This window comes from Microcaecilia unicolor, chromosome 6 (genome assembly GCF_901765095.1).
Source record: "Microcaecilia unicolor chromosome 6, aMicUni1.1, whole genome shotgun sequence".
Taxonomy (NCBI): domain Eukaryota; kingdom Metazoa; phylum Chordata; class Amphibia; order Gymnophiona; family Siphonopidae; genus Microcaecilia; species Microcaecilia unicolor.
In genome coordinates, this window is record NC_044036.1 from 184,745,650 (window position 1) to 184,762,732 (window position 17,083).

The 17,083-nt window shown below is 42.3% G+C and overlaps 1 protein-coding gene across 3 annotated transcripts in view; it reads left to right on the top strand.

Annotated features, from left to right (window-relative positions):
- Positions 1 to 17,083, top strand: part of GMPPB (GDP-mannose pyrophosphorylase B) — a 159,363-nt gene that overhangs the window by 105,579 nt on the left and 36,701 nt on the right. For all 3 annotated transcript variants that reach the window (XM_030205300.1, XM_030205302.1, XM_030205301.1), the window contains one exon: positions 10,959 to 11,086. In XM_030205300.1, coding sequence (XP_030061160.1) covers positions 10,959 to 11,086 — 128 coding nt within the window. The remainder of the gene's footprint in view (positions 1 to 10,958; positions 11,087 to 17,083) is intronic.

Below are 17,083 nucleotides of genomic sequence, written 5' to 3' on the forward strand. Positions count from 1 at the left end.
GAAAATACCGCTCTAAGGGGCCCTTGTACAGAGCGGCGGTAAGCCCAGTGTGGGCTTACCACTCTTTTAGGACTACTGCTGACCTCAAGTGCACGCCATTTCTGTGGGAAAAAGAAAACACCTGGAAATGGCTAGCGTGGCGATAACCCAGTGGTAGTGCTACAATACAGGAAATCAGGAGGATGTACATCCTGAAAGGTGTAGTTAACTAAGTTTCTGAAATAAAAACCCATCCCACATCCGACTTGCTAATAAAATCCTTAATAATATGTGTCTTATTTTTAACTAAACAAGCATTGAAATAAATGCCTGGGACAGTGGTTAACAGATCTGAAGGCGACTCAAAGACCGCAAGAGAAATGGACCTCAAACAGACAACAGATCTGCCACAGCCCTGGCGAATACCCCTCATTCACCTATTCCCCACAATGACAAGAATAATAAAACTCCCATTACAACCCTTCAACAGGTGAGGTCCACTTGAAGCCAAGAGCAATTAAATATTCTCCTCCCCATTCCCACTAAAAATAAGAAAGCTGAGAGCAAAAATATGAAAAGAGGATAAAAACATCTTGAAAGCCTGATGTGAAGAAAATGTATTTTAAGCCTGTAAAATGTACTGGATATTTTTCCTGCATTGATTACGTTCTGAAGTGTATTTCTCCTATTTAGCCATTAGGTGGTGTTTCTTAGCTGTAAAGCTGTTAGAGAGAACTGATGCCCAGATGACCAAAAGTGGGTCTCCAGCCCCCCTAATCCCCCTGCACATCCCTCCAAAAAGCCCTGGTGGCCTAGTGGGCCACAAATCAACCCCCCCACCCAAAACAAAAACCTGGTGGTTTAGAGATCCTCTTTCCTGCCCCCCCCCCCCCAACCTTTGTTGGAGAAGGGAGGTACACTCCCTCCTCTGTTGGAGGAGGGAGGTACACTCCCTCCATCAGTGCTGCCTTGAAAAAGGCGACGCCCAGCCCTGCCCAGTGCATCACTCCATATAAGGGTTCTCTGATCATGGGGCGGTAGCAAATGCAAGTGCTAGTATGGTGCTGATCATCTGCCCATGAGTATTTTTTCTTTAGTTTAACGCTTACAGGAAGCAAGAAACAGTATATATTTGAAATCTTGTTGACATCAACCTCCATGGAGGTGTGTATGGCTGCAATATGGCATTTAGTATACACATTTTATATCTCAGCACTGTTTGTATAAAGATTTCCTACATAATAGTAGATTCAGTCAGTCTTGTTCTGAAGAATCTCTTTGAGAGTTAAAATCCAATTCTATCCACCATAGCACCCATTTTTATCCCATCCAGCCCAGTGTATGTTGGAAAAAATATACATAAGTGGCCAAGAATGTGTTTGTTCAAATTTAATATATCACCTTTCATGCAAAGCAAATTAAGGTACTGTACAATCAAAAATGAAAAGGAAAGGAAACTAATTTAACAGGAGAGTGAAGTGGGGTAGAGAGCCAACAGAAGGAGCTAGAAAGAAGAAGAGGAGACAGGCGCTGTCTGGAGGCATAATAACTCCGAAGTTTAATGGAACAGGATTAAATTTGGCATGGGGGAGGGGGTGTAGAAACTGGTGGGAGAAGCAGTGTCAGCTTCTACACTATAGAAACACTGAGAATTCTTCCTTTCAAACTGCTTCTCTCCTCTTTGCTCTCCTGGTCCCGGACACATACAGACAGATTGGAAATAATTCCATAAGGCATGCTTCATATGCTTTCTTCATCACATACCCCTCCCCCCTTCCAGTGCTATTACGTTTCTATCCTTGCTGAGCTGGCTGTTAGTAATTCAGATGTGTATTTCATTTTCTTTGTTGTGATTGAACTATATAGCTTTTCTTAATGGTTGTTATGCTGATACCTAATGACTGACCCATGTTGTTTGCAATCTATAGTGCAAACTAGTGGTGGAGAATCATAATATATATATATTTTTTTTTTCTCCGAGGACAAGCAGGCTGCTTGTTGTCACGATTGGGTTGATGCCCGCAGCAGCCCAGGAGACCCAAAAAAATTCTGCAAGCAAAACATGAATCTTCGAGAATGCTCCGGACCACGGGCAGAGCGCACCGCACATGCGCGAATGGCTTCCCGTCCGCTGTACGAGCGTGTCATCCTCAGTTTCTTTTTTTCCCGCGACTGAGGTGACACGGAGTTTTTTTCGCTGTGTTACCTTCGGCCCAGGAGATCTTAGCGTTACCGCTTCCTCTCTTTCTTCTTTAACTTCTTTTTGTTTCTTTTTCACAAAATTTAAAAAGAAAAAAAGCTTTTTTTAATTAACCCTTATTTTCCTTAGTTTTACTCACTGAGTATAAGCTTTCTTTTTTTTTTCGTCAAGGCCCTTTTTTAGGCCGCGCGGCCAGGTTTTGTTTTTCCTTTTTTGTGCCTTTTTAATTGGCACTTTCACGTCCTTTAATTTCGCAGCCGCCATTTTTCCGTCCATGTCATCAAGGACACCCAGCGGCTTCAAGCGTTGTACTCGGTGCAACTGGACCATCTCGGGTACCAACCCCCACTCCTGGTGTCTCCAGTGCCTTGGGCCCGATCATCTTCCAGCTGCTTGTAAGCTGTGTCCTTTAATGAAAAAACGGACCCAAGTGTTTTGGGAGGCTCAACGGGACAGTCCATGCAGATGACTATTCGAGTGCTAGCTACTGGGGTTTGTGATCAATTATCCCAAGTCCCATCTTGTCCCGGTTCAAAAATTGGAGTTTATTGGAGCTCTGTTGGACACACGGACGTCTTGAGCTTATCTTCCTCAGACAAGGGCAGACAGTCTCCTGGCCATGGCTCGAGCGTCTCAACAGATCACAGCTTGGCAGATGTTGAGACTCTCTTAGGACACTTGGTCTCTACAGTTCATTTAACTCCCATGGCACGCCTACATATGAGATCAGCTCAATGGACCCTAGCTTCCCAGTGGTGCCAGGCCACAGGGGATCTAGAGGATGTGATCCATCTCTCCACCGACTTTTGCAGTTCCCTTCAGTGGTGGATCATTCAATCCAATTTGACCTTGGGACGTCCATTCCAAATTCCTCAGCCACAAAACGTGCTGATGACTGATGCATCCCTCCTGGGGTGGGGAACTCATGTAGATGGACTTTACACTCAAGGAGCTTGGTCCTTTCAGGAAAAGGGTCTTCAGATCAACCTCCTGGAATTGCGAGTAATCTGGAACGCTCTCAAGGTTTTCAGAGATCGGCTGTCCAACCAAATCATTCTGATTCAGAATGTATTACACCAACAAGCAGGGGGACACCGGATCTCGCCCTCTGTGTCAGGAAGCCGTCCAGATGTGGCTTTGGGCGCGCTGTCATGGCATGTTTTTCCAAGCCACGTACTTGGCAGGCGTAAACAGTCGCTAAACATGGGCATTGTCCACAGGATCTTCCGAGCGTGGGGCACCCCCTCGGTGGATCTTTTTGCCACTCAGATCAATCACAAAGTCCCTCAGTTCTGTTCCAGACTTCAGGCCCACGACAGACTAGCGTCAGATGCCTTTCTCCTGCTTTGGGGGGACAGGCCTTCTGTATGCGTATCCTCCCATACCTCTAGTAGGGAAGACTTTGCTGAAACTCAAGCAAGACCAAGGAACAATGATCCTAGTTGCTCCCTTCTGGCCTCGACAGATCTGGTTTCCTCTTCTTCTGGAGTTGTCCTCCAAAGAACCGTGGAGACAGGAGTGTTTTCTGACCCTCATCACCCAGAATGAGGGGTCGCTTCTACACCCCAACCTCCAGTCTCTGGCTCTCACGGCCTGAATGTTGAGAACTTAGAAGTTGCCTCCTTGGGTCTTTTAGAGCGTGTCTCCCAAGTCTTGCTTGCTTCCAGGAAAGATTCCACGAAAAAGTGTTATTCTTTCAAATGGACGAGGTTTGCTGTCTGGTGTGACAGCAAGGCCCTAGATCCTTTTTCTTGTCCCACATAGACCCTGCTTGAATATCTTCTACACTTATCAGAGTCTGGTCTCAAGACCAACTCTGTAAGAGTTCACTTTAGTGCGATTAGTGCTTATCATCAACGTGTAGAGGGTAAGCCTATCTCTGAACAGCCTTTAATTGTTCGCTTCATGAGAGGTTTGCTTTTGTCAAAGCCCCCTGTCAAACCTCCACCAGTGTCATGTGATCTCAACGTTGTTCTCACCCAGCTGATGAAAGCTCCTTTCGAGCCACTGAATTCCTGCCATCTGAAGTACTTGACCTGGAAGGTCATTTTCTTGGTGGCTGTTACTTCAGTTCGTAGAGTCCTGGTAGTGCATGCACCTTATATCAAGAGTCATCATAACAGAGTAGTCTTCCACACTCACCCTAAGTGCTTGCCAAAGGTGTTGTCGGAGTTCCATCTGAACCAGTCAATTGTCTTGCCAACATTCTTTAACCGTCCTCATACCCGCCCTGCTGAAGACAAGTTGCACACCTTGGACTGTAAGAGAGCATTGGCCTTTTACGTGGAACGGACAAAGCCCTACAGACAGTCCGCCCAGTTGTTTGTTTTTTTCGATCCCAATAGGAAGGGAGTCGCCATTGGAAAATGCACAATCTGTAATTGGCTAGCTGATTGTATATTTGTTACTTATGCCCAAGCTGGGTGGACTTTAGAGGGCCATGTTACGGCTCATAATGTCAGTGGCTCACTTGAAGTCAGCTTCTATTGAAGAGATTTGCAAGGCTGCAACATGGTCATCAGTCCACACATTCAGATCTCACTACTGCCTTCAGCAGGATACCCGATGCAACAGTCGGTTTGGGCAGTCGGTGCTGCAGAATCTGTTTCGGGTTTAGAATCCAACTCCACCCTCCTAGGCCCTCTTCTGTTCTGTTCCAGGCTGCATTCTCACTTAGTTGTGTTTCTTTTCAGGTCAATCTCTGTTATGTCCTCGTCGTTGCGAGGCCCAATTGACCAATGTTCATTGTTTTGAGTGAGCCTGGGTGCTAGGGATACCCCAATCGTGAGAACAAGCAGCCTGCTTGTCCTCGGAGAAAGTGAAGATACTTACCTGTAGCAGGTATTCTCTGAGGACAGCAGGCTGATTGTTCTCACAAACCTACCCTCCTCCCCTTTGGAGTTGTTCTAGTTCTCTAGTTTGCTTTTTATTAAACTGAGGATGACACGCGCGTGCGGCAGGAGGGAAGCCGTTCGCGCATGCGCAGTGCACTCTGCCCGCGCTCCGGAGCGTTCTCGAAGATTCTTGTTTTGCTTGCAAAATTTTTTGCCGGTCTCTTGGGCCGCCGCGGGTGTCGACCCAATTGTGAGAACAATCAGCCTGCTGCCCTCAGAGAATACCTGCTACAGGTAAGTATCTTTTTTTTTTCTTTCTCTCTCTCTCTCTTTCTCTCCTTTGGTATACAACCCTTCAGTAACTATTTCAGAGAGGTTCATGGACAAAACTACATCAAAACATAAGGAGGGGATGCATAGGACAACAATATAAACCTAGCAACTTAACTATGAAACATAAGGAATGAAAACAAAATCATTAATGAATAATATCCATGAATTATATCAGATTTGTAAATTAAAATTACTATTTCCAAATCCTAACTAGCTTTGTGAAATTTTCCAAATCATATCAGAGTTAAACAATATCAGAAGGTTAAATCTAGTCTACAAATCCAGGCTGCCTGTCTAAAAGACAGCCATGTTTTTAATCTGATTTAAGAGGCTTCTCTACATTATTCAGGATGAAGGGAATTCCAAAGAGTTGGAGCTACTCAGATAAGTACTGGATGGTCTGAAGAATCAAGCCAGAGTCTCTTATGAGTTGGTATCACTAGGTAATTCTCTTAAGAACATAAGAATACTCATACTGGGGTAGACCAATGGTCCATATAGCCCAGTATCCTGCTTCCAACAGTGGCCAATCCAGGTCACAAGAAACCCAGTTAGTAACAACATTCCATGCTACCAATCCCAGGGGAAGTAGTGGCATCCCCCATGTCCATCTCAATAACAGACTATGGACTTTTCCTCCAGGAATTGTCCAAACCTTTTAAAAACCCAGATATGCTATCCATTGTTACCACATCCTCTGGCAACGAGTTACAGGGCTTAACTATTCTTTGAGTGAAAAAATATTTCCTCCTATTTTATATTAAAAGTATTTCCATGTAATTTCATTGAGTGTCCCCCTGTCTTTGTACTTTCTGAAAGAGAGAAAAATCAATTTATTTTTACCTGTTCAACTCCACTCAGGATTTTGTAGACCTCAGTCATATCCCCCTGTGGGGACTAATCACAATTACCTGGCCCCAGGTAGAGAGTGGCAATGAGGGAAGACAATAATTTGACAGAAAGTAGAAATTTTCACTCTGGAATGAATGGTTCACAACCTTTCTCTTACAGATCTGAATTCTTAGTTCTAGATAACACTGATAGAATTGAACACAAGGCTCAAATATTATAAGAAAAGTAGAAAAGCTGGTTTATTAGAAATATTGGCAGCAGTAATCTTATTTTGTGTCAGTATCAGTGTCAGAGTCAGAGACAATGCACTCAATCAGAATTACCCAAAATGATGGAAAAGTACTGAATTTTAAGTACCTGTCAAGGTGGAGTAAAGATAACACACACACCTAGTCTGGAATTATTAGGACACCAAACACCCTAGGCATATAAATTATGGTTTATTTTATTTATTTATTTGTAGCATTTATACCCCGCTCTTTCCTGCTGTTAGCAGGTTCAGTGTGGCTTACAAAGTATAGTACAGAGTTATGGTTTATTGAGATGATATACCGGCACTTCTGACTAGCAGTTCTCGGCAGTTTACATTAAAATAATACAAAGTTTCATAGAAAAATGAAAGGAACTACAAAATTCGATAGGACAGTGGATAGATCAGAAACTTTAGAGGGAAGAGAGGTTCAGAGAAGGAGAGTAAGACTCTTGTGTTGCTGAATGGTTTGCCAAAACATTATGCAACCTGACCTATGGAAGAGACTCCTCCACACTCAGACTTAAGAACTGAAGTCAGTCAGGGAGTTGAAGAAGGAAACAGGCAGCAAAGCTGGGATGACAAACGTGCTCTTCCTCCAGATGATTGGCCAGCAGCAGGTGGTCCCAGTCAGTCAGCAGGTAAACTTTCTCCAGCTGGGGAAGACCATGCAAGCAGGTGATGCCACAGATTAATGAGCCTTCATCATGTGGCTGACTCGGGTCCAGCTGATAGCAGCTCTCACGTGAACTGCCCAGGATAACAGCCAGCTAGCTATTAGCTTGTGAAAGATGGTCTTATACCATTTCCTCTGGTTTTGTGCAATGCTGCCTAGAATAACAAAGTCTGACGTTTTCTAGTGTGTCTTTGGAGGACCAAACAACTGATTTCTTCTGACCATGAAGTCCCTCAGCTCTGTAAACAGGATTGTTACTGAAAGTTATTTTGCCTTGCTCAGACCTTGATCTGTCAGCAATGTGCCTGAGTTCTGCGAACAGACCTCTGCATAGGAACTGACACTGGCCTAAGTCTGTTACAAAAAGGTCAGGTACATAGTGCCATATGCAGGGCCTGTTTTGCCCCTACACCATCTCTTTTTTCCAATCTAAAGAGCCTAACCTCTTTAGCCTTTCCTCATATGGGAGGAGTTCCAAAGGTCCATCTAGCCCAGTATCCTGTTTCCAACAGTGGCCAGAAATAGTAGCAACATTCCATGCTGCCAGTCCCAGGGTAAGCATTCACTAAGGGACTAGTGGATTCCTTGGAAGTAGCCATTTCGAGGGCATGCGTTTCACTGCCAGCTACCATGGATAGACACTTTACCAGCTTCATTGATATAGATGTGCGGACAGGACCTGCTTAAGACATTGTGGAGCACTAAACTAGCTTGCATCAGTTCACTCCCCCTCCCCCCAACTCCAGCTTGCATCAGTTCACTCACCACCACTGGTCCGGTATCCCTCCGTTCTTCAGTCAGCGTCTCTCCCCACCCCTGGCCAATTTTTTTCCAAAAACATACTGTGCCCAACCTTTTCTAACTCTGCTATATCTTTTTTGAGATACAGCGATCAGGATTGAACCGTAATACTCAAGGTGCGGTCTCACCATGGAGCGATACAGAGGCATTATAATATTCTTGGTAAGATATCAACACCGAATAAAGGTATATAGAAATACTTATGTAGTAGGCTTTATGGGCAAACTAGTAAAAAAGGCCCGTTTCTGACACAAATGAAACTGGCGCTAGCAAGGTTTTCCTCAGAGTGAGTATGTTTGAGAGAGTGTGTGTGAGAGTGACTCTGTGAGAGACAGTGAGTGAATGTGCGAGTGTGTGTGTGTGACAGAGAGAGAGTGAGACTGGGTGTGAGTGTGTCTGTGAGAGAGAGTGTGTCGTGTCTCCTCACTCATTAACCGGGAGGGTGGCTAATTCGCGAGGCAGGCAGGCTTGAGCCACTGTGGTAAGTCGGGAGGGCGGCTGTTCAGCTTGTCAGTGGCGTCAGGCAGGCTCGAGCCACTTTTTTTTTTCTTTTGCTGTCAAGCTGTATGGTGGTTCAAATATGCGCGAGCCAGTTTTTTTTTGGAGGGGGGGGGGGATGAACTGTGAGGCATGCATGTGTTTTTTTTTTTCCTTTTTTCGCAGGCTCTGATGTTGACATCATAATGGCTACGGGGGTTGAGATTGGGTGGGACTGGGGAGGAGGGTGCTTAAGTGTGAAGGTTAATAGGTGATGGTCAGAAAGGGGGAGAGCTGAGGAACAGAAGCTGGAGGGGAAGCAGTCGGAGGAGAGGATAAGGTTGAGACAGTGACCATTTTGGTGGGTAGGTGCAGTGGAACATAGCTGAAGATTGAATGAGGACATTAAGGCAAGGAATTGGGAAGCATAAGAGTTAGAGGAATCATCAACATGGATGTTAAAATCACCAAGGATAATGGAGGGGGATGTAGGTTCAAGAAAGAAGGAAAGCCAGGCGTTAAAGTCAGTGAGAAAGGATGAAAGAGCTTTATCAGGGGGTCGATAAATGACTGCCAATCGGAGAGGTAGAGGAGTGAAAAGGCGGATGGAGTGGACTTCAAAGGACAAAAAGCAGTGAGACTGGGGTGGAAGAAGAGGTTGGAATTTGCAGGAGGAAGAGAGTAGTAATCCAACGCCACTGCCGCGGCCGGCAGGGCGAGGGGTATGAGAAAAAAGATAACCACTATGGCAAAGGGCTGCAACAGAAGTAGAGTCATCAGGGGAGAGCCAAGTTTCGGTTAAGGCAAGTAGATGGAGGGAACAAGAAATGAAGAGGTCGTGAATGTAGGACCAGTTGATGGTCATCTAACCAGATCTACCCACCGTGTACGATGGGATCAAGTAAGATATAAATGCTGTAAATAAATAAAAATAAAATAATCTTAATCTTTTTTTCTCATTTCTCCTCTAAGCTAATTTGAAATGCACTGTCTCAAAAACTGTGAGCTACTATCAACTGAATATCAGCATAGAAATAAGTGTGTAACAGAAAATGTCTTATTGCCAACAAAAGTGTTTCCTCGTTGGCAATATCTTCTGGTTCCTCACCCCCCCTCCCCACTTATTGTTTGAAGGTAACTTATATCAAGGGATTTGTACTTCTGAAGAAAGCTAATTTGCTTACCTTTAGATGGTTATTCTTTGAAAGCAGCAGGATAGCAGTCAACACAAACACTTACCTCATCAGGGAGTTTTTTTTCTTTCTGTAGCTCAGAGCTGGACAACCATGGTCTTTGAGGGTCACAACCCAGTTGGGATTTCAAGTTTTCCACAATGAATATGTATGAGATCTATCTGGCTATAAAGGAAACAACACATACAAATCAATCTCATGCATATTCATTGTGGAAATCTTGAAAACCCAAATGGATTGTGACCCTCGAGGAATATGTTTGCCTTCCTCTGCAATAGCTTATATATGGAACTGAAGGGGGTCTCACATGACCAGTTAGTTGGGGTATTCAGCATATGCTCCTTGCGGTATTTAGAAAATCACTAGCAAACAGAATAGCAGGCCATTCAATTGGTTTGTTATTTTGTTGTCCTCAGAGAATACATGTTACAGATAAGCAGTTTTGCTTTTTCTTGTAAGTTTCTGTCTTCTGACTTTTTAGGTCTTGTCTCCCTTGGGTCACAGTTTCCAGTTGTCTTTTGTTCTAGTACATAAGCACCACAATACCGGGAAAAGGCCAAGGGTCCATCAAGCTCAGCATCCTGTCTTCGGCATAACCCAAAAAACCCCCAAAACTTAATTCTTAATAGTGTTCAATGGATTTTCCCTCAGGAATCTGTCCAAACCCCCTTTAAATTCTAAGGCTAGCTGCTGTCACTAGATTTTCCGGCAACGAGTTCCAGAGTCTATCTACACGCTGAGTAAAGAAAAACTTTCTATTTGTTTTAAATCTACCATATTCTAGCTTCATCTTGTGTCCCCTGGTTTTGTTGTTTGAAAGTGTAAACAAAGGCTTCACATCTGTCCGCTGTATTCCGCTCATCATTATCGTTCTCCACATCTCTTTCTTAAAGAGTTTACATCTGTTCTTCCTTCATTTCTGCCTTTGGTATTTTATTTACAGTACTCTGCACATTTCTGACTGGCTAACTCCTCCACACCTTTGAACTGTTTCAGGCTGCGCGAGGTACTCACCTCGTCACATGGGATTATGCATTATTAGCAGGATTTTTTTGCATGGGATTTATCTTGATAAGTTACCTGGTTGCAGGTGGAAACTTTTGTGACCTGAGAGAAGATGGGAACTCACAGAAGATGGGAACTCTGGAACTGTGTTGGATACATGCTCTCATAGTAGATAAAGACTTAGAAAATATTTCTCTGGCTGGTTCTGTTAATAGTAGCTCCTAAGAGCTGTTTAATGTATTCTTTTGTAATAGTTAAATGTGCAGGGATGCTGTATTGATGAGTGTTTCTCTGGTGTTTGATGGGAACATTAATGGAGGTTTGGGAATCTATATTGATGAAGTCTTTACTGTTGCAGGTTTCTGGATGGACATTGGGCAGCCCAAGGACTTTTTAACAGGCATGTGTATGTACCTACAATCTGTGAGGCAGAAGAATCCTGAATGGCTGCACTCAGGACCAGAATTTGTTGGGAATGTACTGGTGGTAAGTATGGATTCTCTCTTACCTTACTTTTAATATGAAAGGGACCCTTTGCCACTGCATGTGCAGTAACTTTCTGTATCCACTATTAAACTGTTTGCTGTACAGTGCTAATGTTTAAAAACTGAGGTTAAGGGATAGATTTAATAAAACATGCTACTGTATTGCCACGTGCTAACACATATTAGTTACCACAGTTCCCATTTTATCCACTGGGTCCTATTGAATAAAAATATGTGTTAATACAGTAGCACTATTTTGTTAATATAGCCTCAAGCATGCTATGTGACAGGTTTAGGATTTTGTTTATTTTTCATCATCTGACTATCCACAATCCTCTTTCTGCTGCCTTCATTCCTCAGTCTGTACATTTTTGATCCCCAGATTAAAATACATCCCTTCATCTAGGGTCAGTGTCGTGGCACTGATTGTATTCTTTGGAGTTGTCTCTCCTCCAACTATTAGGCCAGAGAGGTTTCCAGTAGACACCTGATATTATTTGCTTATGGAAAGAGAGAGAGCATCAAAGATGGAAGATTAAAATAGAAGAAAGACAAAACGATAAAACCCAACTCTTTGTTCCTACTGTAAAAGAGATGGAGAGAGTCTCTCTTTATATTTCCTGGGTTCTTTCCTATATGGATATTCCACACAGGCACTGCTTTTCCCTGGGATAAAACATTTATTAATGGACAATGACTTGGAATTAGTATGTGTTTTCCTAACAGCAATTCTAACCCAAATTACACACACAAAAATGAAATACATTGGGAATGTCATACAGTTGCTGTGCCATGGTTTCTTCTCAGGGCTGCTTGGTTCCATCTTCTTGGATCTGGAGTTCCTCAGTCATATATGGCAGGCTCCCTTTTGTAGCTTCATGTTGAATCTCTTCTGTTTTATGTTCTTCAGGCTGCTTCTTCCTGTTGCAATCTCTCCTGTTGGTATCCTCCTGACTTCTTCAACTTCCTGATGTAATCTGAGATCTTCTGACTTATGCAGTGGTTTTTAATAAAAGATGGAGAAGACTTCTTGTGGGTTGATCTTCTTATTGCAGTCTGGCCTAGGAAATGAGGGTTACCAATGGTAGAAAACCACACCTCTTGAAAAGCTTCCTGTATGAGCTGTAATTTATTCTTTCTAAAGGGTTTACCGGGCTTCTGCTTGTCCCAGTTCCAGAATGTTTCCTGCTGTGTTAGCCCTCTCTTTTCTTTTGATTAGGAAGCCTTATTTCAGAGGAAAGCTTTTCTTAGACCTTTTAGGAAATTCTCATACTGCAAGCTTCCATTGTTCATAGGAGAGGAAGTTCATAACTAAATGTTTAGCTCTTGCTAACTCAGGGGGTCTTTTAATAAGGTGCGCTGGCGTTTTCAGTGCATGCTAAAAAATAGGCATGCGCTAATTGCTAAAGACACCCGTGTATTCCTATGGGCGTCTTTAGCATTTAGCGCACGCCTATTTTTAATGTGGGCTAAAAGCACCAGCACGCCTAAGTAAAAGACTCCCTCAGTTCATTACAGTAGATATATTTATTTAAAACAATTGACAGAGAATAAATTATGTTTGTTAAAAAACATTTTCAAGTTTTCTATCCTCTTATGTTCTCTGGTTTACTTCAGTTTAGGTGTGTAAATACACCAAGAGTTTTCATTCCTCTCTTCCCTTCAGTTGTCAATATGTAAAACGAATGAATGTATTTCTTTTCAAATTACTTAATGCACAAGATTTAGTTAAACCAGAGCTTCCCAAATTGTGGGTCAGGATCCCAAATGAGGTCACAGAACCCACTTGTGGGAGTTGGGTTCTTCATAGGTGCATCATTGATCCGCACCTCCAAGGGTCAGACAATTGTATTTGCCCGCTATCATTGGGTCATGGCCACAAAAATATTGACAAGCACAGAGTTAAGCTGCAGCATCTGTCAGGAAACTGGGTTTCTGTCCTTCTTTAAACATGTCTACAATCCAGTCATGGCGATTCTGCACACAAGAGTTCTGCACAGACAATTTGATGTGAAGACATTGTGCCAGTTTGATGATGTTACCTGTGTTCTTCATCCTGGTTCAGGATTGAACAGTGATTAGCTCTGATGTCAATTATGTCAGTTTAACAATATCATCTGTGTCCCTCACACAATTCCTTATACATACCAGTATTCACACTTCCAACATGCTTTGCCAAGAATTTTAAGTACCTTTCATTTATCTTGCCTGTACCTCTTCTCAGTAGTTTTTCCTTTTTCTTATGTTTTTGGGCATTTAACACTCCTGTTGCACTGAACTATAGGCTTCCCCTGCTCTTTTTTGTAATATTGGGTCAGCAGGATGTGCCTTCTAGTGTCTGGCGAAGCATAAAAGGGATCAAATTCAGTTCCAAATTCCATTCTTTCCAGAACCTTCATTAGGCAATGAATCTAGCACCCTAAAAGATGTTTTCTGTAAAAGCATACAATTTCAAGAAATGAAATAGTTTGATTAACTGGCAATCAGTTTTGTTCTATACTTTATTTTTTCATATGTAATTTCAGTATTTAACTGAAGGGGATTATCAGAAAAGCACAGTAATCAGTAACCATTTGTGATAAAATTAGCCCCCCCCCCCCCCCCCCCCCAAAAAAAAAAGAGGGAGAAAATCTGGAAGAAGTTATAAAACATTTTTTAGCAGAGGGAATGTTCATTTAAAAGGCCTCTTCAGTGATACAGGAAGAAAGTTATGTTGTGTGTGTGTATATATATATATATATATATATATATATATATATATACACACACTGAGTTCGAGTCCCACTTCAGGCACAGGCAGCTCCTTGTGACTCTGGGCAAGTCACTTAACCCTCCATTGCCCCAGGTACAAATAAGTACCTGTATACAATATGTAAGCCGCATTGAGCCTGCCATGAGTGGGAAAGCGCGGGGTACAAATGTAACAACAACAATATATATATATATATATATATATATATATATATATATATATAAACAGAAGAGATTTTTATGTACTTTTTGACCCTGTCGGAACATTTTCTGTAGAGGTAACCTTGTCACAGATGTCTGACCTGAGTTAGACAGAGAAGTGAGTACCAAATGAAAACTCAGGAGCTACAAATGTTACTAAATAGATGAAAGGTCCAAAAAAGAGCCTGGGTTTAATTTTAGTGGGTTTTCATTTCAGCCGGCGTGGTTAAATAGTGAGGTGAAGGAAGCTATTAGAGCTAAAAGAAAATCCTTCAGAAAATGGAAGAAGGAACCGATTGAAAATAATAAGAAACAGCATAAGGAATGTCAAGTCAAATGCAAAGCGCTGATAAGGAAAGCTAAGAGGGACTTCAAAAAAAGATTGTGTTGGAGGCAAAAACACATAGTAAAATTTTTTGTAGGTATATTAAAAGCAGGAAGCCAGCAAAAGAATTGGTTGGACCGCTAGATGACCGAGGAGTAAAAGGGGCGATCAGGGAAGACAAAGCCGTAGCAGAGAAATTAAATGAATTCTTTGCTCCGGTCTTCATGGAGGAAGATTTGGGTGGGATACCGGTGCCGGAAATGGTATTCGAAGCTGACGAGTCGGAGAAACTTAATGAATTCTCTGTAAACCTGGAGGATGTAATGGGGCAGTTCTACAAACTGAAGAGTAGCAAATCTCCTGGACCGGATGGTATTCATCCTAGAGTACTGATAGAACTGAAAAATGAGCTTGTGGAGTTATTGTTAGAAATATGTAATTTATCCTTAAAATCGTGTGTGGTACTGGAAGAGTGGAGGGTGGCCAATGTAACGCCGATTTTTAAAAAAGGTTCCAGAGGAGATCCGGGAATTACAGAGCATATTCAAAAGCATGGATTAATGAGACAAAGTCAACATGGATTTAGTGAAGGGAAATCTTGCCTCACTAATCTACTACATTTCTTTGAAGGGGTGAACAAACGTGGATAAAGGTGAGCCGGTTGATATTGTGTATCTGGACTTTCAGAAGGCGTTCGACAAAGTACCTCATGAAGGACTCCAGAGGAAATTGGAGAGCCATGGGATAGGAAGTAGTGTTCTATTGTGGATTAAAAACTGGTTAAAAGATAGAAAACAGAGAGTAGGGTTAAATGGTCAGTATTCTCAATGGAGAAGGGTAGTTAGTGGGGTTCCCCAGGGCTCTGTGCTGGGACCGCTGCTTTTTAAAATATTTATAAATTACCTAGAGATAGGAGTAACTAGTGAGGTAATTAAATTTGCTGATGACACAAAGTTATTCAAAGTCGTTAAATCACGGGAGGATTCTGAAAAATTACAAGCTAACCTTACGAGACTGGGAGACTGGGCGTCTAAATGGCAGATGACGTTTAATGTGAGCAAGTGCAAAGTGATGCATGTGGGAAAGAGGAACCCGAATTATAGCTACGTCATGCAAGGTTCCATGTTAGGAGTCATGGACCAAGAAAGGGATCTAGGTGTCGTCATTGATGATACGTTGAAACCTTCTGCTCAGTGTGCTGCTGCGGCTAAGAAAGCAAATAGAATGTTAGATATTATTAGGAAAGGAATGGAAAACAAAAATGAGGATATTATAATGCCTTTGTATCGCTCCATGGTACAACCGCACCTTGAATATTGTGTTCATTTCTGGTCGCTGCATCTCAAAAAAGATATAGTAGAATTAGAAAAGGTGCAGAGAAGGGCGACGAAAATGATAAAAGGGATGGGACGACTTCCCTATGAGGAAAGGCTAAAGCGGCTAGGGCTCTTCAGCTTGGAGAAAAGGCGGCTGAGGGGAGATACGATAGAGGTCTGTAAAATAATGAGTGGAGTTGAATGGGTAGATGTGAAGTGTCTGTTCACGCTTTCCAAAAATACTAGGGGGCAAGCGATGAAGTTACAATGTAGTAAATTTAAAACGAATCGGAGAAAATTTTTCTTCACTCAACGTGTAATTAAACTCTGGAATTCGTTGACAGAGAATGTGGTAGGGGCGGTTAGCTTAGCGGAGTTTTAAAAAGGTTTGGATGGCTTCCTAAAGGAAAAGTCCATAGAACGTTATTAAATGGACTTGGGGAAAATCCACTATTTCTGGGATAAGCAGTATAAAATGTTTTGTACATTTTTGGGATCTTGCCGGGTATTTGTGACCTGGATTGGCCACTGTTGGAAACAGGATGCTGGGCTCAATGGACCTTTGGTCTTTCCCAGTATGGCAATACTTATGTACTAATAGCATCTAACCAACTGGAAACCAGACTAGTATGTGAAGAAAGCCCTGTGGGTTTAGCAGAGGGTTTCCACCTCATGTGAGCCTATTTTATAGGGGCTCTGCTGCCTTTATAAAATATCACACAATACCTTGATCAGAAGACACACTGTAAGGTTAATGATTCATATGAATCCCCCATGCTGACTTCTGCTCAAAAATGAGTATGTAGAGTTTTGTTCTTATTTTTTTTTTGAGAAGTGAAGATTGATAATTGATAATTTGGCTGAAGAATTAAACCAATATTTAGTAATATGAAAGTATTAATGTAAAGAAATGGTGTTGCAATAATATATTGGACTCATGGAGATTATAGTGCTTTTTTTCTCGGTGAATGAAAGATGGTTTCCAAGTGCACTTCTGCTGGTACAGCACCTTAGACACCGTCTTCTAGTGGAATGAAGGTATTTGTGTGATATTGTTTGAGATCGCCTACATTTGAAAGTTTGTCTTTCTGTTGGTATGCCTTTATAAAATATGCACATTAAAAAAAATGTTTGTAGGCAGTTTGTTATAAAATTACCTCAGAAGTATGTTGCATACCTTTTTGTCAAAGTTAATTTGCATAATTGGTTTTGCCAGGTGTCACTTCTACTGCTGGTTCTCAGCCAGTCAGAATCGAGGATCTGTTCTAGCCCTGCCCCTTTTGATGATGTCACCATGTATCATGTTATAGACGTGCCTCTTATGCATAACACTGCCCCTTTTTGCAAAATCACAGGAAGTGATATCATCTCTGCCTAGGCCACTCCCCCTTTTCAAGATGGTGGC